The sequence below is a fragment of the Callithrix jacchus genome, chromosome 7, assembly GCF_049354715.1.
Source record: "Callithrix jacchus isolate 240 chromosome 7, calJac240_pri, whole genome shotgun sequence".
Lineage (NCBI taxonomy): Eukaryota > Metazoa > Chordata > Mammalia > Primates > Cebidae > Callithrix > Callithrix jacchus.
Window position 1 is genome coordinate 75,558,820 of NC_133508.1, and position 27,975 is coordinate 75,586,794.

The following is a 27,975-nucleotide window of genomic DNA, read 5'->3' on the forward strand; positions in this document are numbered from 1 at the left end:
AGCCGCCCTCTTCCGGGCTGCCCCCCTCTGCCGGGCGGTGGCGAGCGCCCGTGACGTCACAGAAGGCGGGGCCAGCGTTGCTGCCGGGTGCTGGAGGCGCCATTGGAGCCGGCTTGGCTGGCAAGCCCCGCTGAGGAGCCGGATCTTGGGCCGCACTTACCGCCGCGTCCGCTCCCAGTCCCTGGCCCCTCAGCGGGATGGCGTGTGGGGCGACGCTGAAGCGGCCCATGGAGTTCGAGACAGCGCTGCTGAGCCCCGGCTCCCCGAAGCGGCGGCGCTGCGCCCCTCTGCCAGGCCCCACTCCGGGCCTCAGGCCCCCGGACGCCGAGCCGCCGCCGCCGCCGTTTCAGACGCAGACCCCACCGCCGAGTCTGCAGCAGCCCGCCCCGCCCGGCAGCGAGCGGCGCCTTCCAACTCCGGGTAACCTGCGCTGCTGCGGGTTTGGCAGGAAGCCAGGCCCAGGCATTTTTTGGGGGTGCGGGGGCGGACGGGTTGGGAATACCAAGCCAGTTTACCCACCGACCCTTCTTTGCCTTGAGAAAAGGGAACTGGGATGCCGCTGGGCCTGGTTGCTTCCGGGGATGGGAGACATCCGGGAGGGGTAGTGGGGCCACAGGGTTGGTTTTCGGTTTTCCTGGAGAAGGAGAGCTGGAGGGGTGGACACCAAGAGGAAAATGGGAATACCCCTGGCGGCTCAGGGCCTTCCCTGTCGCTGAAGCCCCTCCTGCCTCCCCTGCCCGGGCCTGCACCGACCCACCCTGCAGATCCAGTGGGCCATGGAAAATGGGATTCTACTCACGAACCTGGCCTGGAGGGCGGTGGGGGGGTGGTGGCTGGTTACCGGGAAGGGGCTGGAGTGCGTGCTGTTCAGCGCCCTACGGTAGCTTGAAGGGAGACTTGATTTCCAGAAGTCTTTAGGGACTAGAGAGGCCGCCGCGAGAGTCGAGAGTCGCGGAATCAGATTTCAACCTGATCATTTCTAAAGGACTGACCACCTTCTTTTATCATATTGCTGTTGCCTTGTACCATATATGGCTTGAAATCGGTAGGTCATTGGCTAGAATTTGAGAATTCTACGACGTCCGTAGGTTCTACAGAACTAAGAATGTAACTGTCCTTAACAGAGGGACTCTCCTTCAATAAGGAATTCCAGTTTGGCCAAGGAAAAGGAAGGACTGGCGTTACAGTAGACACCTCATCATAGCGCAGGAGTAGAGGGGAGGGTGGGTGCCTCAGCATTAATATTCTGCGATTTTAAAGGACCTCCGGAAATGGGGGCATCTCAAATGGATTTGGGCAAGTCATTTCTTTGTGTGTTTTTCTATTCCTCAAGCTTAAGCAAAACCTTGGGCTCACCGTAAAATCATTTTTTTTTTCACCCTTTTTCAGTTAGCAGTGCCTTCAGGTTTCATTTCCTCCTTCTTCTGCATATTGATCCACAATGCAAATTTCTGGCCTTCATCCTCACACCAAGATTCCTGCAGCCAGCCAGAGCTCTCCCAGACTTTATATCCTTAACTCGAGTTCACCTTTTTATCCTAGAATTCAAAGGCGTTATCAACTGTGACCGTATCTTAACCTAGTCAGTCTCTTACACATTTTTTTGAACTGTGCCTTTGCTCTTTACCCCAGACCCAACGCCCTGTGCCTTTATCATGATGTTTTTCCCTTCTATTTGCTAATCCTAATAGAGTAATTTCTTCAAGTCTCTTATTCGTTACCTAAGGAACCTGCCCATAAAAACCCGTATTCTACTTTAAATTCCCTGGCCACTCAGTGTTGTATAACCTTATGTACACAATGAGATAATGTTTGCAAAAGTCGTTTTTTTAAAGAACCCTCAAAAGCAAGGGCCATAAATGGCCGCTTCCAATGATGTTTTGTTCTTCCCTGGCTCCTGCAAAAGATAGTCTCAATTTTTTTGGATCTCACTTCTGCAAATTGGAGTTAATACTTGCCCTTATCTTGTTGAGGAACCCTCGAGATAGTTATAAAAAGTATTTTGAATAGTGTAAAGTGATGGGTTTAATGTAAATGTTTTATTTCTTCAGTACTCTCTAGGCTAATTCGGTTGCAGTTCACATTACAGCTGCTTAATAAGTGATTTTTGGTGGCTCATGCCTATAATCCCAGCACTTTGGGAGGCCAAGACAGATGGATCACTTGAGGTCAAGAGGTCAAGACCATCCTGGCCAACATGTTGAAAACCAGTCTCTACTGAAAATACAAAAATTAACTGAGTGTCATGGTGGACACCTGTAATCCCAGCAACTAGGGAGGCTGAAGCAGGAGAATTACTTTATACTTTAACCTGGGAGCTGGAGGTTGCAGTGAGCCAAGATCAAGTCATCGTACGCCAGCGTGGGCAACAAAAGCCAAACTCCATCTCAAAAAAAAAAAGAATGGTGAGCCAGGCATGGTGGCTCACACCAGCCATCCCAGCACTTTGGGAGGCTGAGGCAGGAGGATCACTTGAGCCCAGGAGTTTGAGACAAGTTTGGGCAACATAGTGAGACCTTGTTTACACAAAAGAATTCTAAAAAATTAGCTGGGCAATTTTTCTGAAATCTGAAATGCTGCAAAGTCTGAACTGCTCCAAAAATTGAGTGGTAATATGACACTCAAAGGAAATACTTATTCATTGGAGCATTTCTGATTTAGGGTAAGGGACATTCAGTTGCTAAGTATACTGCAACTATTCCACAATCCAAAACTTCTGCCTCAAGCATTTCAGATGAGGGATGCTCATTCTGGATGGTACTTTTTGTGAAAAGATCCTGTAAAACTAAGCCATTTATTGCTTAAATCTTTATTGAGTGCTAGGTGGATACCAGGCATCCGGGCACAGAAGAAGGGTGTTGATAATCACAGGAAATATTTGTAAACATACTGTGCAAAGCAGTTAACTGATTATGACTTCAGAGTCTGGGAGTAACTTCTGGTTTGAGGTAGCATTTTAGCTGAGTCTGGCTTTTTTCTTTTTGAGACAGTCTGTTGCCAGGCTGGAGTGTAGTGGTGCGATCTCGGCTCACTGTAACCTCCATCTCCCAAGTTCAAGCAATTCTTCTGCTTCAGCCTACCCACTAACTGGGATTACAGGCATGCACTACCATGCTCGGCTAATTATTTTTTTAATAGATGGAATTTCACTTTTGTTGCCCAGGCTGGAGTGTAGTGGAGTAATCTCAGCTCACTGCAACCTCTGCCTTCCAGGTTCAAGTGATTCTCCTGTCTCAGCTTCCCAAGTAGCTGGGATTACAGGCATATGCCACCATGGCCAGCTAATTTTTGTATTTTTAGTAGAGACGGGGGTCTCATCATATTGGTCAGACCGGTCTCGAACTCCTGACAGCAAGTGATCCACCTGCCTATATTTCCCAAAGTACTGGGAATACAGGCATGAGCCACTGCACCCGGGTAGCTGAGTCTTGATAAAGTTAGAGCCATAGTCTCATTTCGAGCACAGGGAAACAAGAGAGCAAAGTCCATAAAACCCACAATTTAAGGAAAGAATAATGTAATGTAACTGGATTGTAGTGGAATCCAGATGCAACCAGGAAAATAAATTGGGGCCAGATCTTGCAAAGTATTGAATGCCATGTTTGAGAGTTTGCATTTTTGCTTGTAGCAGCTACGAACACCATAGAATTTGTAGGATAAGCTTAAGCCTGAAATAATCTGGAAGCATAACCTCAAATAATGAAGGGCAAGGATTAAAATTATCCACTGTTAAAAAGAAATTTGAATTTTCTTTCTTTCTTTTTTATTTCTTTTCGAGATGGAGCCTCACTCTGTCAGCCAGGCTGGAGTGCGGTGGCGCAATCTCTGCTCATTGCAACCTCCGCCTCCCGGGTTCAAGTGATTCTCCTGCCTCAGCCTCCATTTGTTCACATTGCCATACAGGAGTCAGAGGTTTATCAAAGACCTTCTGTTCTCTTGAGCATTGTCCTCATACTTGTTCTTTCTCGTTTCATGTCTTTGCAGTTCTTGTCCTTGTATTGACTCTGGCTTGAGGAATAAGGCATTTTAAAATGAAGTGAGGCTGGGCTCGGTGGCTCATGCCTGTAGTCCCAGCACTTTGGGAGGCTGAGGCAGGCGGATCACCTGAGGTCAGGAGTTCAAGATCAGCCTAGCCAACATGGCGAAACCCTGTCTCTACTAAAAATACAAAAAATTAGCTGGGTATGGTGGTGGGTGCCTGTAATCCCAGCTACTTGGGAGGCTGAGGCAGGGGAATTGCTTGAACCTGGGAGGCAGGGGTTACAGTGAGCCAAGATTGTGCCATTGCACTCCAATTGTTCCAGTATTTAGGCTGAAAGTTAGGGAGTTTATGTGTGGAACCACTTGAATTCATGTCAGTTCCTGGACTGTACTGTCACTTGTTACGACTTTATTGTTATCTTTGATTTTGATTTTTACCACAGGTAGGTATTTGATGTTTATATTGAAAAAGTAAAGATCCTGAATGACTTCTCAAGGTTATAGTCACATAGCTAGTAAGAATCAAAGTGGCACTATAAATGCCTCCCACTGTTAAGAAAATATATGGTTATAGCAAAGTATACACTTGAATAATTTGAGTTGGGGGAGATGAATACAGTTTTCTCTTTTTTTAAATAAGGAGGTAAAAACAAAGAACTTGAAAACCACATCCTTTCAGATTCTTTGTTGTTTCTAGGTGTAATTTGTATAGTAATTTGTGTTTCCTGGGCTCCCTTTAATAGTGTTAGCAAATTTGGTTTGTGATTACCTTGACTCAATCTTCCCCCACACAGAGTTGCCTCTTAGGATCAGAAAATTCCTTTCTAAACCCTGAAAATTATTTTCTAGGCATTAAATCTCAGTTCTTTCTCTGGTCGATGTCCACACTGTGAATATAGTAATGGTTTCTGATGCCCTCTTTCCCAGAGTTTTTGTTTGTTTGTTTAAGATAAATTACCCAAGCTTCCCTGGGGGTTTTTTTGGAGACAGGATTTTGCTGTGTTGCTTAGGCTAGACTCCTGGGATTAAGGGATCCTCCACCTCAGCCTCTAGAGTAGCTGGGATTACTGGCACTTGCCACCACTTCCGGCTCCAGAGGTGCTTTTTTAAAGTCCCATATGGGACAAGAGCTTCCTTGTTAGAAGGCCTTGGGCAGTGTGAGACTCAGCCCTTAATACCCTAGCTTGTGGAATTGTAAAATTTAAAGGAGATAAAAAATAGCCCCTATTAGGTAAATGGAGGATTTTTTTTTTTTTTTTTTTTTTTTTTAAGATGGGGTTTCACCATGATGGCCAGGCTGGTCTTGAACTCCTGACCTCAGATGATCCACCCACCTCGGCCTCCCAAAGTGCTAGGATTACAGGCGTGAGCCACCGCGCCCGGCCAGATTTTTTTTTTTTTTTTTAACTGTAAATTGTACTGGTTAACCATCCAGCAAACTGCGTATCTTTTGTTCATTGCCACAGGAGAACAAGTAAAGGGAATCTGGGCTGGTTATTCCAAAGTAGCTGTTCTTTTATGCATTGTTGAAATAGTGGCAATAGAACATACTGTCTTTGAAGCCACAGGGGAGTGCTTTGTACAGTATAAACATTTTGCTTATTTATATGGGGGGAAGGAGAGATTGAGACCTACATGCCAAAGGGAGTATCTAAAGTCTAGTCAAAAGATCTTTATCTATTCCGACTTCTGAAGAAAGTTTGAAGAAATGAGAAATAAAGTAAAAGCTCAAGATTGTTTCTTTTTTATTAGAGCAAATTTTTCAGAACATAAAACAAGAATATAGTCGTTACCAGAGGTGGAGACATTTAGAAGTTGTTCTTAATCAGAGTGAAGCTTGTGCCTCAGAAAGTCAACCTCACTCCTCAGCACTCACAGCACCTAGCTCTCCAGGTAAGCCCGATTTAATCTGCAAAATCCACTTAAGAATTTGTAAATGATACTTAAAACAATGAATCCAGAATTGGTCTCATCTAATGTAATACAGTTGCTAAAGTGGATATATTACTACTTACAGATATTTTTTTTAATTCTAAAATTATGAAATTGGAAGAAACCTCAGATTGATTTGATGTGCTTCCATCCACCCAATACAAGAATATCTTCCTGTATAACTGCAATGTGTAATATGGTAGCCAGTGCATATTAGATAGCCACATGTGGGCTATTTAATTTTAAATGATTAAAGTTAGATAAAATTTTGGCTGGACGAGGGCCGGGCTTGGTGGCCCACGCCTGTAATCGCAGCACTTTGGTGGATCACTTGAGGTCGGGAGTTGGAGACCAACCTGACCAACATGGAAAAACGCTGTCTCTACTAAAAATACAGTTAGCTGGGCATGGTGGCACATGTCTATAATCCCAGCTACTCAGGAGGCTGAGGCTGGAGGATTGCTGGAACCCAGGAGGCAGAGGTTGTGGTGATTCAAGATTGAGCCATTGCACTCCAGCCTGGGCAACAAGAGTGAAATTCCATCTCAAAAAAACAAACAAAATTTTTTTTGGCCAATTTAGGTGGCTCATGCCTGTAATCCTAGTACTTTGGAAGACTGAGATGGGCGGATCACCTGAGGTCAAGAGTTTGAGACCAGCCTGGCCAACATGTCAAAAGCTGGTCTCTACTACAAATACAAAAAAATTAGGCATGTTGGTGCTCACCTGTAATCCCAGCTACTTGAGAGGTTGAGGTTGTAGTGAGCCAAGATCACACCACTCCACTCCAGCCTAGGTGGCAGAGTGAGTCTCCATCTCAGAAAACAAAATATTGATTTCCTTTTTTTTGAGATGGTGTGCCACCATGCCTGGCTAATTTTGTATTTTTAGTAGAGATGGGGTTTCACCATGTTGGTCAGGCTGGTTTCAAACTCCTGACCCCAGATAATCCACCCAGCTCGGCCTCCCAAAGTGCTGGAATTGCAAGTGTGAGCCACCACACCCAGCCTCAACTCGATGTTTCTTTTGGCCAGGTTCCTCATGGATGAAGAAGGACCAGCCCACCTTTACCCTCCGACAAGTTGGAATAATATGTGAGCGTCTCTTAAAAGACTATGAAGATAAGATTCGGGAGGAATATGAGCAAATCCTCAATACCAAACTAGCAGGTAGGCCGAGGCAGTGAATATGCCATTGTCATTAACAGGGTTCAGTTAAGAATTAATGCCAGTTAAATAACTTAGAGAATAGGACTTCATGCAAGGGGGTTTATTGAGTTTTGGGTATTGAAGTTACTTTGGTGATTGTAAACACATCATGTATACACTATATGGAAGGACTTTGTTTTTTGTTGTTGTTGTTTGTTTTTGTTTTTGTTTTTATTGGCTTCAAGTTCCAAGGACTTTGTTTTTAAAATAGAGGCAAGGTTTTGCTATGGGCCCAGGCTGGTCTGTAGCTCAGGGCCTCAAGAAATCCCCCACCTCAGCTTCCCAAAGTGCTGGGATTACTGGAATGTTACACCTTCCCCAGTGGGAAGGATTTTTCATTTGCATTTCTGAAAAGAAAGAAATCAAGCCTCTGCAAGAATTTTCCATATCAGTAAAGGCATTGAGTAGGCCATTTGGGCTAGCTGGCTGGTAAACAGGTGGTTGTGATACTATACGAAACTCCCAACAGGTGTTATGGAAGAGTGCAGCATTGTCAACATATTCAAATTTCCTAGTGGAAGTCATAGTTATGAATGTGGAGAGTCGGACATCCTATGATTTGAGAGGAACAATAGAATAAAAGCAAGGCTAGGGCAGGCTTTGTTTTACAAAAGTAGTGATCAGTGATGGCAACAATTAAAGCCTTCTGTGAAAGGAAGAGATCTGAATCAGGAATAAAAAATAGTACCTGTTTAGTGAAAGTGGATAATGTTTCACGTTAAACCACAGTACTGTATCGCAAGTACCAACCTTATCATACTCCTTTTCTGATTAAAGTCCTCAGCTGAACCCTGTGGGATATAGGTCAAGATCTGTTGCTTAGGATGACAGTGTGAGTAATTAGGAGATATATAGGCAGCTTTCATGCGTTGCTGCTGTGTAATCATGAGGGAGAGTGAAGAAGCACAACTTTTTCCTGTAACAGCACTGTTTCCTAATCTGGTGACCCACAAAACTTGGTTCCTTGAAATGTTAATAGGTCTGCTTTATATTGGGAGCTGTTGAGTTAAGCAAAGTTAAATGGGTTCCTCTATAGTAGAACTACTTTGATCCTTTAATATAATACATATTATAAGAAGCATCTCTAATATATCATTCCCTCTCCCACTTCCACCTTAATACTATTTCAGTCAGCTGGTTCTGAGTCACTTCTCTGTTCACAGATGTCAGGCTGCCGCTTTTTCTACTCAGTTTCCCGTTACAAGGTGGTACTTCTGTAGAACTGTTTACAGTTGTATGGTATAGATTTTCTCTTAGATTTCTGACCATCCCACACTTCTTCCACTCATGGTTTTCACTCAGTGAGTGTTGAAATTTATAGCAAGGAAAGAGTTTCTAAGATTCATGTCCCATAGGAGAAGGGCTGAAATTTGCTGGCTGTGGTAGTAAGCATACCTCTCTGTCTTGGGAGGCTATTAGTAGGGGATGGAGTTATGTCAGGGGGAGAGGTTATCAGGAAAATACTGTTATACACCATCAGTGACCAATTCTAGAAGCCAGGGATTTGGCTCTGGGTTCTAAGAGGAAGGATCAGATCTCCTTTATAAGGAGGGCCTGAGAAGGTGGAGAATTCAAACTGGGAAGCTATTTGTGATCCTGACACTTGATTCTTGAAAAATTGAGGGAGAGTTGCTGAGGATAAGTATGTACTGTCTTCTCACAGAACAATATGAATCTTTTGTGAAATTCACACATGATCAGATTATGCGACGGTATGGGACAAGGCCAACAAGCTGTAAGTATTGCCACATTTTCTTTGAATTTTCCAAGTTTCAAGAGCAGAATTTCTTCACTGAATCTCTCCTGAGAGTAAAAAGCCTCTGTGAAGTAAAATGTGCCTGCCTCTGTGCTAAGTCTCTTAAATCCACACCAAAGCTTATCCTCACAGTGACTCTATGAGGGAGTACTACTGTTAGCCCCATTTTATGCGTAAAGATAGCACTTAAAGAAGTTAATTTGTCCAAGCTTATATAGCTAGTGGTTCAGCCAGGATTAAAATCTAGGTAATCTGACTCAAGCACCAATTGTTACCAGAAAGATAGTTTCAGTTGTTAATTTATGAAAATTGATTCCTTAAGTTAGTTTATCAAGTGTGGTCAGTATTTCTTTTTGTTTTTTTGTGGGGAGAGGTGGCGGTGTGTGTTTTTGTTTGTTTGTTTGTGTTTTTTTGGGGTTTTTTTTTGAGACGAAGTCTCACTCTGTTGCCCAGGCTGGAGTGCAGTGGCACTCACTGCAACCTCAACATCCTGGGTTCACGTGATTCTCCTGCCTCAGCCTCCCGAGTGGGTGGGATTACAGGTGCCCACCACTATGCCCAGCTAATTCTTTGTATTTTTAGTAGAGACAGGGTTTCACCATGTTGGCCAGGCTAGTCTCGAACTCCTGACCTCATGATTACCCACCCTGGCCTCCCAAAGTGCTGGGATTATAGGCATGAGCCACCTCACCCAGCCACAAGACTTCTTATTCTAAATATCTTGCAGCTACCAGATATTCAAAACATAAAATATAAACAGCTGTATATCTAATTGAATTTGAGTCAGATTTCTTAAATTCTTGATCTTTAGTGTCTTTTAAGTGGTGACTCATTGTTCATGCTATTTATCACATTTACTATTAGTGAAAATTTTTAAAGCATGACACTACATTTTTTAGTATTCTTAACCCTTGTTTTTTATTCCTAATTTACAGATGTGTCCTGAAGCTTTGTCACATATCTGGGTACCAGGTTTGACCTCAAAAGATGGCTGCTGTACACTTTTTGCAACTGGTTTGATATCACATTTCAGCTCCAACTTTGCATCCTGAGAACACTTAAATGTTTCTGCGGGTCCATTTTATACAACTTGAAAGACCATAAAACTTTCTGGTTGCCACAAGCATATCTTTCTTTTCTGCTCATCCAATAAACAGCTGTGCCCTACTGTGATAGATGTTCCAAACAAAAATACCTGGAGCAGCAGTTTAGCAAAATATGCCTTCAGTGGCACTCAGCAAATGGAGTTTCCCCAAGCACAGTTCTGTAAGAAGTGTGTGTGAGAGTGTGTGTATATGTGTGTATGTGTATTTTAAGTTATTATTTGTATTGTGCAAAAACTTTTTTTGATCTTGGGGATTCTGGCTGTGAATTTGATGCACGACAATTATGGTAAAAAAACATTTGCTTGGTCTACAGAAGATCATTAATGTTTTGTGACCATATAAGTTGTAACAGTGGATTGTTTTTATGTGTAGGTATTATTGTTAAATACAGGGACTGTTTCCAGGCACAGAATATGAATCATAAGTTAGGATGGACATTAGATATGATTATGATGATATAGCAAAGGTCTACAGTCCTAGATCTACAGATGTGTGGTGAGAAATTTGAACAAACTGGAGACGGGCCATTGACACATGGACTCTGCCTAGGCGTGTTAGGAAAATACTTTGACTCCAAGCCTTAAAATACTCACATGGAGTCAGTGCTCACCTCATTCACACAATCATAGAGCTCCCTGGACACTGAACCTCTAAAGGGAAAAGGTGTCCCCTGGAGCAGGAGCATCAGGGTTTGCTTGGGAGCATAAGAGGTGAGCTCAGGGCTAGGCCTGGGCCAGGCCCCAGCAGCACTGCTACTTGGGAGGAGCCACTTCACCTTTGTGTTAGTTATTAAAAGTAGAATTGGGGCTGGGTGTGTTGGCTAACGCCTGTAATCCCAGCACTTTGGGAGGCCGAGGTAGGTGGATCACTTGAGGTCAGGAGTTCAAGACCACCCTGGCCAATATGGTAAAACCCCATCTCTATTAAAAATCCAAAAAAATTAGCCAGGTGTAGTGGCAAGCGCCTGTAATCCCAGCTACTTGGGAGGCTGAGGCAGGAGAATCACTTGAATCCAGGAGGCAGGGGTTACAGTGAGCTGAGATCGATCGCGCCACTGCACTCCAGCCTGGGCGACAGAGACTCCGTCTCAAAAAAAAAAAAATATAGAATCCTTTGGTCAGGTTCTCCCAAATTATTTTGAGGTGTCCATGGTCAACTGCTTCAGCTTTGTTTTGGCAACCCCCTGCCCGAAGTCGCATATAGGCTGTTCTTCACCTTGTTTCCAAGGCCGAGGAACAGAAAATAGCCTCTGTTTTGAGGAGGTGGAAGTTAAGTATACATTTATTTTTTACTGTGACTTGTTCAGGACCACATTTTACAAAATGCCTTGTTTCCTTTATTGTTTCTGGAAAGGAAAGTTCTATTAATATTGTTTTACTTTGAATATAGAATAGTTTTTTTAATTAGGGCTTATTTTGAAAAATTCTGAGTTTAATTCAAATGTATGCCAATACCTTCCAAAGTAAGGTAATATTCAGAGACAGTTGTTCTGATCAGATGGCTTAGAGAAATTTCTGGAATATTCACATTCAAAGATCCTTATTAATGAATGTCTTTGACTTAAATCTAACCAAAAACTGCAACATTATTCTTTGTACATTTTCATTATATAGTGTTAACAAGCTTAGTTGCAAACAAATAAAATACTTAAGCTATTTGTTTACCTTGCCTTCTTAATACTTAATACTGTGATAATGTTCACTAATTCAGAAAACTTACATGAGAGCTGCTATAACCATTTCCCCAGTTCAACATTACATTGAAAATTTATGGACCTTTAAAAAAAAGCCCAACAGTGATTTTTTAAAATAATGAAAGAATGATTTTACTTCGTATTTGAAGGGCAATTTGTTATCTCTTTTCATGGTAGTCACTTGTTCCTAAAAGAGGAACATAGCATTGGCTGTAATGGGAATGGCACTGCAGTGGGCTAGTCACACCAAAATAAGGAAAGGGCAGCTGTGGGAGCCATCAGAAGCCATGGAGGCTGAACCAGTAATGGGGAATGCTGCCCAACTGAAGTCTTGTAATAGATCAGAGTTATGTGCTCACTTGCTATTTAAAGTGTCAGCCCCTATTCCAACTAAGTTGCTCCTGGCTGAGAAATAGAGTAGATTTCTCTAAGGAAAATGACACTGCTCACCCCACCCTCTCACTATATCCATTGTTGGGCTATCATGTAAGGTTGCCCTCTGGGGTCACAAGGTAAGACCAAACCACCACGGCTGGGTTTTGGGATCCCCTCTAAAGAGACTACACATGTTTGTCTAGTGTTTATAATCTAGAGAAAAGACAATTATGAGAGAAAATGGGGACCTGGAAGGTAGGTCTTAGACTGTCAAATGAGGGAATTTTTCCCTAGACATTGATTTCCAGAGCTTGAATTTAAGGGCACTCTTTGTCCCATATAAATTAAAGACCAAGGAAGAAGTCACCCTACAAAAACATAAGCCTCTGAGGACCAGAGTTTTCAGAACAGCCATGTCTGGTGAGCTAGTTTTTTCTCTATTTTAATTCCAGTTATTATCCTCTTGACAGTCTTAAGCTTAAGGGAAAAAAAGGAGTTAAGTGTCCATTCTTGAGTCAGAAGAGGGAAAGGAACATCAGAGCTCCTAAAGCAGTGATAATTGTTAAGATCTTCCAACGGGGAAGACCATCAGGGAGTACAAGAATTTAAGCCAACCTTCCAGACCTGGTGAATCTTCTAATCTGCTTACTGTGGAGGATTAGTTGGCTAGTATAGTTGTTAAAGGACTGACTTTGGGTGTTTGTAGCTCTGTAGTTTAGTTTCTTCTCTGCCACTAATTTGTTTATGTCAGCCTTGCCAGGTTACTAAACTCTGAACTATGGCTTCCTTACCTGTAAAATTGAGGTTAATAATAGGTACATACTGGATTTTGTTTTCAAATGCAAGAAATAATCCATGTAAAGTATTTAGCACAGCTTGGGCTTAGACTATGCACTTTAAAATGTTACAGCAGGTTTCTTTATAGTAGTCATCAGCTCTGGAGACCCATACTTTTGTGTCCCAGGTAGTGATTCTCAGTTTTCCAATATGGATAGCCCCTTGTTAATATAAAGATCTTACTTTTGCTTATTAGAATTTGTATCTTTAAGTGTTTGATTAAATAAATAAAAGATGAATGACAAATGAATTTGGTAATGCCTTTCTGTGAATCTGTATTCACTATGTATGGTTTTGTTTTGTTTTTTTCACTATGTATATTTTGTATGTTACTCTATAATGGGGTCATACAAAAACTGGCCTGTTTTTGGAAAGTTTTGTGGAAACATTGCTACACCTATTCATTTATCTGTGGCAGCTTTCAAATTGCAACCCCAGACTTGCATAGGTGCTAAAAGTATGGGCCACAGAGCTGAAAATACTGTGTCCTTTTACACAAAAATAGTGCCTTTGCACTAGAGCATGAAGAAACATTTGAAAAAGAACACACAAACAAGGCAGACTTACTCATTTATAATCCTTGTTGCATCACAAGTTGGTGAACACTTGCCCTAATTTGTCGTTCTTAAGGATATTATACCTTAAGTTGAGGTGTGATGAAAAAATCCTTTTTGCTTACAAATAAAAACTGACTGATTGCCAAAGTATGTTACAGAAAAAGCTACTGAAAACTGTTTAGAGCAATGATTCTCTCTTTTTTTTTTTTTTTTTGTTACCCAGGCTGGAGTGCAATGGCGTGATCTCGGCTCACCGCAACCTCCACCTCCTGGGTTCAGACAATTCTCCTGCCTCAGCCTCCTGAGTAGCTGGGATTACAGGCACACGCCACCATGCCCAGCTAATTTTTTTGTATTTTTAGTAGAGATGGGGTTTCACCATGTTGACCAGGATGGTCTCAATCTCTTGACCTCCTGATCCACCCGCCTCGGCCTCCCAAAGTGCTGGGATTACAGGCTTGAGCCACCTGACCGCAATGATTCTCAAGGATGGGGACAGGAAGCATACAATTGGGGGAGGGAAAAAGATTTGAAATGACCAATTTTATTGCACGCATTTTTAATTTTAGCATTTTAGGTACAAAAATGGGTATGAGAATTTTACTTAACAGAAGTAGCAGGACTTTAAAGGTAGTTTATAAAATACTGTTCTTTTTTTTTTTGGAGACGGAGTTTCGCTCTTGTTACCCAGGCTGGAGTGCAATGGCGCGATCTTGGCTCACCGCAACCTCCGCCTCCTGGGTTCAGGCAATTCTCCTGCCTCAGCCTCCTGAGTAGCTGGGATTACAGGCAACACGCCCAGATAATTTTTGTATTTTTAGTAGAGACGGGTTTCACCATGTTGGCCAGGCTGTTCTCGAACTCCTGACCTCAGGTGAGCCACCATGCCGGGCCATTTTAACTGCTTTTTAGTTGGCTTTGCCAGTAGGTTTCTCTCTTTGTTTTTTAGAGATGGTCTCACTCTGTTGCCCATGTTGGAGTGCAGTGGTACAATCATAGCTCATTGCAGCTCAAGCGAGCCCCCCACGCTTGGGCTCCCAAAGTGCTGAGATTATAGGTGTGATCTCCCAGATTTTCTTTTTTCAAATTTAGGGTGACAATAGCCTGTGGCACAGCCCTCAGGAGGTCCTGAGAACATGTGTTCCAGGTGGATCCAGATGTTTTAATGCTCCATTTCTAGGAGTGAAAGTACCTATTTCTTGTCTCATCAGGGCTTTGATTAAAGGCTGTTAACCTGGCTCGATACCCAATATACCTTCTTGTTACTTAAACATAAGTAGGAAAAGATATGTTTATGTTAGCTTTGAGTGTTAATCATTCAGCAAGTGTTACTGGTGTCTTCTGTGTTCTTTATTTGTGGAGAATGATATTTGAGTTTTTAAAGTCTGACAAGTTCTGAAAATGGCCCTAGCCCAACTGTCTTATATCCCTAGTACCCAGTTTAGAGTTTAACATAAATAGTTGAATCTGCTGAGAACGGACTCAGTCTAGCAAGAGATAGAAGCAGGCAAGGTAAAAGTTGGTAAGTGTTGTTTGAATGGTACAGGTGGTAGACTGAGGAAATAGCGGTTCTGATCAGGGAAAGCTTCACTGGAGGAGGTAGGGTGAAAACAAGGTTCAAAGAATGAATGGGCTCAGGTAGGTGAAAGTAGGGATTGGGGCTTGAAGTAAGCAAAGACTGAGTAGTGGGAAACCATGGTGGTATACAGAGAGGACATTCTTGTGTAACCAGAGTAGAAAACTATTGTGGATCCTGGGAAGAGTTTGGAGCTGAGTAGTAGTAGGGGCTATCTAATAGAGGGCTTTGGCTACTAGGAGTTTGGCCCTTATCCTGTGGAAATCTGAAGAGCTTGGGGAAAACGAATTCAGGGCTAGGTGCAAGACAGAAGGGCAAATACCAGACTAAGACACAGCCACTAAAAGTCTCTTTTTTGGTCCAGTCAGAGGTAATGAAGGCCCATATGTTTATTGAGAAGGATGATTAGCCATGGCTGTAGCTTCACCTAAAAGGAACATGGCTCTTGAAGAATCTGGTCTCATCTTCCCTGTCCCTTTAGACATTCCTTCAAAGATCCTTTTTCTTTTGGATTGGCTTGTCTTTGCCCCCCACTTTATCTATTCCAGCCCAGTTCCACAGCTGCTTCTGGTTCCTTTGACAGTAGAGGAGGGGAATAAGGTGACATAGATCCTCTTAAACCTACCTATTTAAAGGCATTAATTAGCTCTTGCATACACTATTTTAAAATTTTCCTCTCAATTGCTTGAGTCCAGGAGTTCAAGGTTACAGTAAACTATGATTGCACCACTACAGTCCAGCCAAGGAGAGCAAGACCCTGTCTCTTTAAAAGCAAAGAAAGAATGATGACATAGGGTTAGAGAGTTGATGAGGAAAAAAAAGAAAAATTTCCTCTCAGACTCTGTCCCCAGCATTGACTCAACCTATTATTTTTTACTTTTTCTTTTTTTTTTGAGATGGAGTTTTACTCTTGTTGCCCAGCATGGAGTGCAGTGGCACCAACTCAGCTCACTGCAACCTCCACCTCCCAGGTTCAAGCGATTCTCCTGCCTCAGCTTCCCAAGTAGCTGGGGTTACAGGCACCTGCCTCCACACCCAGCTAATTTTTAGTAGAGACAGGGCTTCACCATGTTAGCCAGGCTGGTCTGGAACTCCTGACCTCAAGTGATCCACCACCTCAGCCTCCCAAAATGTTGGGATTATAGGCATGAGCCACTTCACCTGGCTTTGACCTATTATCTCTATTCTTATCTCTTAAATAGTGAATGACTTAATGAATTATGTGGCTACTCTTCCTGTTCCCCAGTCTTCAGTATTCTACCCGAAACTCTTTCTTGTTAACTCCCAGATCAAATAATTTTAAGCCTTCTGTAGGCTGTCTCTCTACTGAGTACCAACTCAGCTGGAGAGACCCCCACCCAGGCAGCACTGAAGGAAATGAGAAACACCCAGATAGAACAACAAAGTGGGTCTATCCAGGGGGCCAGCAGCCTTTTGAACTGAGAGCCTCAGGGGCTAACAGCATTCCAGGCTGAAGGCCCTGAGCAGAGTCTGATCCATTTATTTATTCTCTCTGGACAGGTGATTATTTTTAACAAACAGGTGTTATGTATTTTCTCATAACACAAAAATACAGCAAGCAGGCAGCTGTTGCTTGCTTACCACTGATTATGAACAAGCTAAAAGGTATTCTCCATGAGGGAGCCAAGGGGGCAGGGTCAGATAGCTCAACAAATTGTTTTAACCAGCGTACGATATGCATACATTGTCCTACCACTTTGGAATGCCCCAAGTAGTTTACTACTTGCGGAGGTGGGGGCAGCTAGGTTTTCCCTGCCATCGTTCTTCCTAGCAAACAATATATTCTATCATACACTCAGCATTCAACAATATTCATAAACTTAATATTTCTCAACATTTCTCTGCAGCCAAAATTATTGATTCAGCAGTCCTCATCCTAGAGAAGTTCACAGTCTACTGGGCAGAAGACTCCTGCTTTGGTATGTGTTCGAGTCTGGACAGAGAAAGGGCAGGGTGTTTCCTGGGGAAGGTTATTCAGCTGCCCTGGCAGGTTCCCTGCAGGTAGTGTAATTACCCTCATCTGTGTTCAGGAATGCTGACTCACTAATAAAGCTATATTCTATAAAACCAGACTCCAGTGTGTTAATTTATTATGAGAATATATATCAGGTAGACTGGCCCTTTGGCCTTACCAGTTTATTTTCTTCATGTAATCGTACTACTTAGGAAGCCTGATTAAAGTTAAGAGGCAGCTCTATAAATCAAAATGAGAGGAGTTAGTAGTTCTAGGGATGGGGTGCTTACCAAAATCAAGTTACCCCTCCCACCATGAGCCTGGCACAGTCTCTCCCCAATTCATTTTGCTTCAGTGATTCCTGATTGTTTCACCTGTTCAACTTGATATTTCCTCCACCCTCAAATGGCACATTGTTAGATGTCACTTAGATGATCACTCTGGTTTCCATTATATTCTAGCCCTTAGGACCCATTTGTTTTTCACATTACTTTGCTTCTCTGCTCTATTGTGTCTGTTCTACAGCCAAATTACCAGGTTAGGAGTAGGGAGACTTTGCAAATACCGTCTTCCCCAAGTGTGCTACCCTGCTTATTCAAATCTCTGTGACAGTGGTACCAGGATACAGACCAAAATTAAATTCCCAATGTACTAAATTATAGACAGCCTATCTGTAGAAGGGTACTGTGAGAGCTTTTCTCAAATTATGATTAAGAGGTGTGTAAACATGAGGAAACCTTACAGGTCAAGGACAGAAATCCTGTGAATACAGCCCCAGGGGACCTTTAGACAGCTCTGGCTGCGACCTTGCACACACCCTGCATGCAGCAGCTGAGGCTTGTTCAGAGGGCTGGGACTGAGGGTCTTGCATTAGGACTTCTAGCCCTGCTTTGTTATGCTGGGAGCAAGGCTATGTTGGGAAGAATACCTAGACTTGTTCCACTGGATGTCGGGGCCTCAGGATCCATGAAACGGAAAACAGCAATAGCCTGGGCTTGCCTCTCTATGCTGGAAGGTCGCCTTTGATTTCAGTATGAAAACACCCAAGAAGCAATGGGTATGCAGATCCAGGCAAAGAAAAGGTAAAGGTGGGGAAGGGGGAAAGGGACGGCAACATTACCTCGCTTGTGACAGAGAGAGCATCAAAATGCAGGCAGCCACCAGTGGCAACACGCAGACTCAGTTCTGGCAGGGGGTGCTCTGGGAGTTGTAGTTTCCCAGCCTTTGTGGCCAAGGAAGGCTGACACCTACATCCTTCCTTGCACGCCCCTCATGCATACAGCAAGACTGTATGCAGGGCCCAGTGGAGGCCAGGGCATCATTTAACAGGGCATCATAATTTAACAATATAATAGCCGTTTACAGGTTGGCAGGATCTCAAAAAGGCCTAGTAAATGCCTGAGGAATTCAGGAAGTTTTCACCAGAAAACGACATGATAAACTAGATCTGGATGGATTAGGCATTCACCAGGGAGACAGTGGGAAGGTGGCAGTGAATGGGTGGGATTGTTCCAGGCAGAAGAAACTGCTCCTACAAGCTTGGAACATGAGAGCTATCGTGGATGGCTGAGAACAAGAGTTTGAGTGGGGGCAGTCAAGAATGGGATCTGAGGATTTAGAAATGGGTGAACGATCTTAATGCCAAACCCAAGAATTTTTACCTTTTCTAGAAGCGTTGACACCTCACACACAGACGGGGCAGAATGAATGGCTCCCTCCTTTGTGTTTCATTCATCTTTCTGTAGCAGAAGATCACTGGCTACAGCATTATGACTGTTTTCTTCCTCCCAAGAGCTCTGGGGTCTTGGAAGTGTTATTGTTATTTTAATAAATTACTGGGGTACAGCTGGGATTTGGTTACATGAGTAAGTTCTTTAGTGGTGATTTGTGAGATTTTGATGCACTCATCACCCAAGTAGTATACACTGTACCCTACTTGTAGTCTTTTATCCCTCACCCCCCTCCTGCCCTTTCCTCCAAGTCCCCAAAGTCCATTGTATCATTCTTATGCCTTTGTGTCCTCATAGCTCAGTTCCTACATATCAGTGAGAACATACGATATTTGGTTTTCCATTCCTGAATTACTTCACTTAGAATAATAGTCTCCAATCTCACCAGATCACTGCAAATGCCATTAATTCATTCATTTTTATGGATGAGTAGTATTCCATCATATATATATATACCACCATTTCTTTTTTTTTTTTGAGACAGAGTCTCGCTCTTTTGCCAGGCACCAGGCTGGAGTGCAGTGGCGCAATCTCCATTCACTGCAACCTCTGCCTCCCAGCTTTGAGCAATTCTCCTGCCTCGGCCTCCCAAGTAGCTGGGACTAGAGGTGCGGGCCACCAGGCCCAGCTAATTTTTGTATTTTAATAGAGATGGGGTTTCACTATGTTGGCCAGGATGGTCTTGATCTCTTGACCTTGTGGTCTGCCTGCCTTGGCCTCCCAAAGTGCTGGGATTATAGGCGTGAGCCACCGTGCCTGGCCCACCGTTTATCTACTCATTGGTTTGATGGGCGTTTGGGTTGGTTCCACAATTTTGCAGTTGTGAATTATGCTGCTGTAAACATGCATGTGCAAGTATCTTTTTTGTATAATGATTTCTTTTTCTCTGGATAGATACCCTGTAGTAGGATTGCTGGATCAAATGATAGTTCTATTTTTCGTTCTTTAAGGAATCTCCACACTGCTTTTCATAGTGGCTATACTAATTTACATTCCCACCAACAGTGTAGAAGTGTTCCGTGATCACCGCAGCCATGCTGACATCTACTGGGTTTTTTTATTTTATTATTATGATTATTATTATTATTATTTTGGAGACAAGAGTCTTGCACTATCCCCCAGGCTGGAGCACAGTAGTATGATCTTGGCTCACTGCAACCTCCACCTCCCAGGTTCAAGCCATACTCATGCCTCAGCTTCCCAAGTAGCTGAGATTACAGGTGCCTGCCACCACGCACAGCTATTTTTTGTATTTTTAGTAAAGACAAGCTTTCACCATGTTGGCCAGGCTGGTCTCAAACTCCTGGCCTCAGGTGATCTGCCTGCCTTGGCCTCCAAAAGTGCTGGGATTACAGGCATGAATAGGCATGAGCCACTGTGCCCACTGTTTTTTTTTTTTACTTTTTTGTTATAGCCATTATTATTCTCGTAGGAGTAAGGTGGCATCGCATTTCGGTTTTAGTTTTTTTTTTCTTTTCTTTTTTTTTTTTTTTTGAGACGGAGTTTTGCTCTTGTTACCCAGGCTGGAGTGCAATGGCACGATCTCGGCTCACCGCAACCTCCGCCTCCTGGGTTCAGGCAATTCTCCTCCCTCAGCCTCCCGAGTAGCTGGGATTACAGGCACGCGCCACCATGCCCAGCTAATTTTTTGTATTTTTAGTAGAGATGCGGTTTCACCATGTTGACCAGGATGGTCACAACCTCTTGACCTCGTGATCCACCTGCCTCGGCCTCCCAAAGTGCTGGGATTACAGGCGTGAGCTACCGTGCTTGTCCTTCTTTTTTTTGTTTTTTTGAGACAGAGGCCACTCTGTTGCCCAGCCTGGAGTGCAGTGGCTCAATCTTGGCTCACTGCAACCTCTGCCTGCCAGGTTCAAGCAAGTCTCCTGCCTCAGCCTCCCGAGTATCTGGGACTACAGGGAGTTAGCGCTGTTACACCTGAGCGAGAGATTGAATTATGAGTCCTTTATTTTAGCCGGCGACTGAGAGGTGGCTAATGCCCAAAATTCTCTTGGCCCCGAAGAAGGAGTTCGGGGGTTTCTTATACCCTAGTTTGAAAGGGAGGGGAGAACCTAGCTGAAGCAAGTTTTTCACAGAAGCAGAGTAAGCAAAAAGTTAAAAGATAAACTAGTACATGAGAAATAAAACAGTATCAGGTTCAAGGGCTAAAGCTGTCATAAAAAGACATACAGGCCTGGCGCGGTGGCTCAAGCCTGTAATCCCAGCACTTTGGGAGGCCAGGCGGGTGGATCACGAGGTCAAGATATTGAGACCATTCTGGTCAACATGGTGAAACCCCGTCTCTACTAAAGATACAAAAAATTAGCTGGGCATGGTGGTGCGTGCCTGTAATCCCAGCTACTCAGGAGGCTGAGGCGGGAGAATTGCCTGAACCCAGGAGGCGGAGGTTGCGGTGAGCCGAGATTGCGCCATTGCACTTCAGCCTGGGTAACAAGAGCGAAACTCCATCTCAAAAAAAAGAAAAAAGACATACAACTTATAGATATGGGGGCTCTGGGTACTTGACAGCACCTGCATTCCCAGGCTCTGCTGGTACCACTTGACTCAGCCTCTTATCAGCAAATGCACTCCTGGATGAGCCGGTGTCATCCTGCCCCAGCTATATACTACAGTTACATACTTAATGGATGGGGAGGAGAATAACTAAAATGAAGAAGCTAAGATGGAGTCTGTTTGGATCAAGAAGCTAACATGAAGCCTGAACAGCTCTTAGCTAAGAAAGAGAGAGTCAGTTCAAGCTAACAAAAAGCAGGTTATCACAGCACGCCACCATGCCCAGTTAACTTTTTGTATTTTTAGTAGAGACTGAGTTTCAGCATGTTGACCAGGATGGTCTCGAACTCCTGACCTTGTGATCCACCGACCTCAGCCTCCCAAAGTGCTGGGATTACAGGTATGAGCCACCACAACCGGGCTGCATTGTGGTTTTGATTTGCATTTCCCTGATCATTAGTGATGCTGAGGATTTTTTCATATGTATGTTGGCTATTTGTATATCTTCTTTTCAGAATTGTCTATTCATGTCCTTAGCCCACTTTTTGATGGGATTGTTTTTTTCTTACTGATCATTTGAGTTCATTGTAGATTCTGGATATTAGTCCTTTGTCAGATGTATAAATTGTGAAGATTTTCTCTGACTCTGTGGGTTGTCTGTTTACTCTGCTGGCTGTTCCTTTTGCCATGCAAAATCTCTTTAGTTTAATTAAATCCCAACTATTTATCTTTGTTTTTATTGCATTTGTTTTGGGTTCTTGGTCATGAAATCCTTGCCTAAGCCAATGTCAGAAAGGACTTTTCCAATGTTATCTTCTAGAATGTTTATAGTTTCAGGTCTTAGATTTAAGCCCTTAATCTATCTTGAGTTGATTTTTTTATTATTATTTTTTTTTAGATGGAGTCTCGCCATCACGCCGGCTGGAGTGCAGTGGCACGATCTCGACTCACTGCAACCTTCACCTCCCAGATTCAGGCGATTCTCCTTCCTCAGCCTCCCAAGTAGCTGGGATTACAGGCATGCACCACCACACTGGGCTAATTTTTGTATGTTTAGTAGAGACTGGGTTTTACCCTGTTGGTCATGCTGGTCTTGAACTCCTGACCTCAGGTAACCCACCCGCCTCAGCCTCCCAGAGTGCTAGGATTACAGGTGTGAGCCACCTTGCCCAGACTATGTGCCTATTTTTATACCAGTACCATGCTGTTTTGGTGACTATGGTCTTATGGTTTGAAATAAAGTAATGTGATGCCTCCAGATTTGTTTTTTTTGCTTAGTCTTGCTTTGGCTATGCAGGCTCTTTTTTGGTTCCATATAAATTTTAGAATTGTTTTTTTTTTTTTTGAGACAGAGTTTTACTCTTGTTACCCAGGCTGGAGTGCAATGGCGCGATCTCAGCTCACCACAACCTCCGCCTCCTGGGTTCAGGCAATTCTCCTGCCTTAGCCTCCTGAGTAGGTGGGATTACAGGCACGCACCACCATGCCCAGCTAATTTTTTGTATTTTGAGTAGAGACGGGGTTTCAACGTGTTAACCAGAATGGTCTCGATCTCTTGACCTCGTGATCCACCCGCCTCGGCCTCCCAAAGTGCTGGGATTACAGGCTTGAGCCACCGCGCCTGGCCTCTAGAATTGTTTTTTCTAATTTTGTGAAGAATGATGATGGCATTTTGATGGGGATTGTGTTGAATCTGTAGATTGCTTTTGGCAGTATGGTCATTTTCACAATATTGGTTCTACCCATCCATTAGCATGGGATGTGTTTCCATTTGTTTGTGTTGTCTATGACTTGTTTCAGCAGTGTTTTGTAGTTTTCCTGGTAGAGGTATTTTGCCTCTTTGGTTAGGTATATTCCTAAGTTGTTGTTGTTGTTGTTGTTGTTTTTCCAGCTATTGTAAAAGAGATTGAGTTCTTTTTTTCCTTCTTCTTCTTCTTCTTATTATTTTTTTGAGACAGAGTCTCCCTCCATTGCCCAGGCTGGAGTGCAATGGCACGATCTCAGCTCACTGCAACCTCTGCCTCCCAGGTTGAAGTGATTCTCCTCCCTCAGCCTCCTGAGTAGCTGGGATTACAGGTGCCTGCCACCACGCCCAGCAAATTTTTGTATTTTTAGTAGAGACTGGGCTTCACCAAGTTGGCCAGGCTGGTCTTGAACTCCTGACCTCAGGTGATCCACCCACCACCAAAGTGCTGGGATTACAGGTGTGAGCCACCATGGCCCGGCAGTGTTAAGTTCTTGGTTTGATTCTCTGCTTGGTCACTGCTGGTGTATAGAAGAGCTGATTTTGTGTACATTAATCTTGTATCCAGAAACTTTGCTGAATTCTTTTATCAGTTCAAGGAGCTTTCTGGTGGAGTCTTTAGAGTTTTCAAGGCAAACAATCATATCATCAGCAAACTGACAGTTTGACTTCCTCTTTACCAGTTTAGATGCGCTTTAGTTCTTTCTCTTGTCTGATTGCTCTGTCTAGGACTTCCAGTACTATGTTGAAGAGGAGTGGTGAGAGTGGGCATTGTTGTATTGTCCCCATTCTCAGAGGGAATGCCTTCAGCTTTTCCCCATTCAGCATTATGTTGGCTGTGGGTTTGCCATAGATGGCTTTTATTACATTGAGGTATGTCCCTTGTATGCCAATTTTGTTGAGAGTTTTAATCATAAAGAGATGCTGAATTTTGGCAAATGCTTTTTGTGCATCTATTGAGATGAACATGTGATTTTTGTTTTTAATTTTTGTTTATGTGGTATATCACATTTATTGATTGCGTATGTTAAACCATCCCTGCATCCCTGGCATGAAACCCACTTGATATGGTGGATGATTTTTTTGATATGTTGTTAGATTCAGCTAGCTAGTATTTTGTTAAGGATTTTAGCGTCTGTGTTCACCAAGGATTTTGGTCTGTAGTTTTCTTTCCTTTTTTTTAATTTGAGATGGAATTTCGCTCTTGCTGCCCAGGCTGGAGTTCAATGGTAAGATCTCGGCTCACCAAAGCCTCCGCCTCCAAGGTTCAAGCAATTCTCCTGCCTCAGCCTCCTGAGTAGCTGGGATTACAGGCATGCACCACCATGCCCAGCTAATTTTGTATTTTTAGTAAAGATGGGATTTCACCACATTGGTCGGGCTGGTCTCAAACTCCCAACCTCAGGTGATCTGCCTGTCTCAACCTCCTAAAGTGCTGGGATGAGCCACCACGCCTGGCCTGTAGTTTTATTTTTTTGTTATGTCCTTTCCTGGTTTTGGCATTAGGGTGATGTTGGCTTCATATAATGAATTAGGGACGATTCCTTCTTGCTCTGCCTTGTGGAATAGTGTCGAAAGGATTGGTACCAATTCTTCTTTGTACGTCTGGTAGAATTCTGATGTGAAAACATCAGGTCCTAGATTTTTTTTTGTTGGTAATTTTTAAATTACCATTTAAATCTTGCTGCTTGTTATTGTTCTGTTCGGGATATCTAGTTCTTCCCAATTTAAGCTAGGAGGGTTGTATTTTTCAGGAAGTTATTTATCTCTTCTAGGTTTTCTAGTTTATGTGCATAAAAGTGTTCATAGTTGCCTTGATCCTTTGTATTTCAGTGGTGTCAGTTGCAATACCTCCTGTTTCATTTCTTAGCAAGATTGTTTGGATTTTCTCTCTTCTTTTCTTGTTTAATCTTGCTTTTATTGGTTTATCAATTTTATTTACATTTTCAAAGAACCAGCTTTTTGTTTCATTTATCTTTTGTATTTTGTTTGTTTGTTTTTGTTTCAATTGCATTTAGTTCTGCTGGGATCTTGGTTATTTCCTTTCTCCTGCTAGATTTGGGTTTGATTTGTTCTTGTTTCTCTAGTTCCTTGAGGTGTGACCTTAGAATATCTGTAGTTTGTGCTCTTTCTGTCTTTTGATGTAGGCGTTTAGGGCTATGAACTTTCCTCTTAGCTACGCCTTTGCTGTATCCCCGAGGTTTTGATAGGTTGCGTCATTATTGTTGTTGGAAGTGTTTTTGAATGATCAGATTTTAGAAAAGTATCCAGCAGCAACAGGGGAGTGAATAAGAAAGGAGCAAGACTGTGTGCAAAAAGCCATCAGAGTTTACATTCCTTTGCCTGCCTCCATTTTACTGAAATCTAAGGGTTGGAATCTGGCAGCTCAAAGGAACTTCTAATCTGGGTTTTTTTTGGCCAGCACTAAAAAAAAAAAATAAGTCACCTCACATTTTAAAGTGGGAGGGTTCACATTTAAACAATAACAACAGATTTCTAGTTTCTCTTGAAAAATCTTCAGATTTGACAGTTGGGGTTCTGATTCTCTTATAATAACAATAAAATGGAGCTGAGTAGATGCTGCTGGCTTTAGACAGAACACAAATTGTCACATTTCCCACTACTCCCAGCCCTCAAACAGAGGCTATCCATTGCCATTTATCCTGATGTTGCTGTCATTTCCTGATAGTGAGCCCTTAGTGGCACTGGAGTTGCCCATCTTCATACTAATCCTGCATAGTCTTCTTCCCTCCCTCCCTCCCTTCCTCCTTTCCTTCCTTTCTTCCCTCTCTCCTTCTTGTTTCTTTTCTTCCTTCCCCCTTCCCCTTCCCCTTCCCTTCCCTTTCTTTCTCTTTTTTTTTTTTTTTTTTTTGAGATGGAGTTTCATTCTTGTTGCCCAGCAACATAGTGGAGACCTTGTCTATACAAAATAAAATTTAAAAAAAAAATTAGCTGGGCTTAGTGGTGTGTTGCTTGTAGTCTCAGCTACTCAAGAGGCTAAGGCAGGAGGATCACTTGAGCCCAAGAGGTTGAGGCTGTAGTGAGCCATGATTGAGCTACTGGGTGACAGAGCGAGACCCTGTCAAAAAAAAAGAAAAGAAAAGAAAGAGGGCCGGGCACAGTGGCTCATGCTTGTAATCCCAACACTTTGGGAGGCCGAGGTGGTTGGATAACAAGGTCAAGAGATCGAGACCATCCTGGCCAACATGGTGAAACCCCGTCTCTAATAAAATAATGATAAAAATAAAAATTAAAAAAAAAGAAAGAAACAAAGGGGACTAGGCATGGTGGCTCACACTTCTAATCTCAGCACTTTGGAAGGCTGAGGTAGGCAGATCACGAGGCCAGGAGTTCAAGAACAGGCTGGCCTACATGGTGAAACCCCGTCTCTACTAAAAATACAAAACTTAGCTGGGCGTTTTGGTGGGTGCCTGTAATCCCAGCTACTTGGGAAGGCTGAGGCAGGAGAACCACTTAAATCTGGGAGGTGGAGGTTGTGGTGAGCTAAGACCGCACCATTGCACACCAGCCTGGGCAACAGAGCAAGACTCCATCTCAAAAACAAAATAAAATTGGCAGGGCATGGTGGCTCACACCTCTAATCCCAGCACTTTGGGAGGCCAAGGCGGGCAGATCACAAGGTCAGGAGGTCAAGACCATCCTGGCCAATATAGTGAAACTCCATCTCTACTAAAAATACAAAAATTAGCCAGGCATGGTGGCATGTGCCTGTAATCCTAGCTTCTCAGGACACTGAGGCAGGAGATGGAGGTTGTAGTGAGCCGAGATCATGCCACTGCACTCCAGCCTGGCAACAGACTAAGACTCTGTCTCAAAACAAAACAAAACAAAGAAATAAAATAAAGAAGGATGAGATGATGTTGAAGATGAAACCCACAATAGCAGACCATCCACATCAATTTATGAGAAAAATATTTTGTGTCCTAACTGAAGTGAATTGACAACAGCAGAAATAATAACCAACACCACAGACCTCTCAGTTGGTTCTGTTTACATAATTCTGACTGAAAAATTAAAGTTGAGCTCCAGGTGCGGTGGCTCACACCTGTAATCCCAGCACTTTGGGAGGCCAAGGCAGGTGGATCACAAGGTCAGGAGTTCAAGCCCAGCCTGGCCAAGATGGTGAAACCTTGTCTCTACTAAAAATATAAAAATTAAGGCGGGTGGATCACGAGGTCAAGATATCGAGACCATCCAGGTCAACATGGTGAAACCCCTTCTCTACTAAAGATACAAAAAATTAGCTGGGCATGGTGGCATGTGACTGTAATCCCAGCTACTTGGGAGGCTGAGGCAGGAGAATTGCCTGAACCCAGGAGGCAGAGGTTGCAGTGAGCCGAGATTGCGCCATTGCACTCCAGCCTGGGTAACAAGAGCGATACTCCATCTTAAAAAATAAAAAATAAAAATAACAATTAGCTGGGTGTGGTGGCGGATGCCTGTAATCTCAGCTACTTGGGAGGCTGAGGCAGAGAACTGCTCGAACACAGGAGACGGAAGTTGCAGTGAGCCAAGATTGCACCACTGCATTCTAGCCTGGGCGACAGAGTGAGACTCCGTCTCAAAAAAAAAAATTAAAGTTAAGCAAATATTCTACTTGGTAGGTGCCAAACCATCATGCTCAGATTAGCTACAGAGTTTTCAATGGGAATTTTAAACAAGTTGGATAAAGATCCTGAAGTATTTCTTTGAAGAATTGTAGCAGGAGGTGAAACATGGCTTTACCAGAACAATCCTGAAGACAATGCACAATCAAAGCAATGGCTACCAAGAAGTGGATGTGATCCAGTCAAATCAAAACTGGATCAGTCAAGAGCAAAGGTCACATCATTTGTTATTTTCAATGTTCAAGGCATTTTGGTTATTGACTTTCTGGAGGGCCAAAGAACAATAACATCTGCTTATTATGAGAGTGTTTTGAGAAAGCCAGCAAAAAATTTAGCAGAAAATGCCTGAGAAAGCTTCATCAG

General features: G+C 43.1%; 1 protein-coding gene and 1 long non-coding RNA gene across 4 annotated transcripts in view; one reads left to right on the top strand and one right to left on the bottom strand.

Annotated features, from left to right (window-relative positions):
* The first annotated feature begins 82 nt into the window (after window positions 1-82).
* On the top strand, window positions 83-13,134 carry AKIRIN1 (akirin 1). Of its 3 annotated transcripts, XM_002750635.7 has the most exons (5): window positions 83-420; window positions 5,734-5,874; window positions 6,948-7,082; window positions 8,785-8,856; window positions 9,813-13,134. In XM_002750635.7, exons 1-5 carry the CDS (start codon window positions 198-200, stop codon window positions 9,821-9,823), a joined length of 582 nt encoding a protein of 193 aa, XP_002750681.2. In that variant the 5' UTR covers window positions 83-197; the 3' UTR covers window positions 9,824-13,134. The 3 variants fall into 3 exon arrangements, with proteins under 3 accessions (XP_002750681.2, XP_078187429.1, XP_078187430.1); XM_078331303.1 differs by lacking the exon at window positions 8,785-8,856 and having other exon boundaries at window positions 9,813-11,640; XM_078331304.1 differs by lacking the exon at window positions 5,734-5,874 and having other exon boundaries at window positions 9,813-11,640.
* Window positions 10,284-27,975, bottom strand: part of LOC118142905 (uncharacterized) — a 19,797-nt gene continuing 2,105 nt past the window's right edge. The window contains exons 2-3 of the long non-coding RNA XR_004726785.3: window positions 18,658-18,735; window positions 10,284-15,595 (exon numbers count right to left, since the gene is read on the bottom strand). This is a non-coding gene — a long non-coding RNA (uncharacterized LOC118142905). The remainder of the gene's footprint in view (window positions 15,596-18,657; window positions 18,736-27,975) is intronic.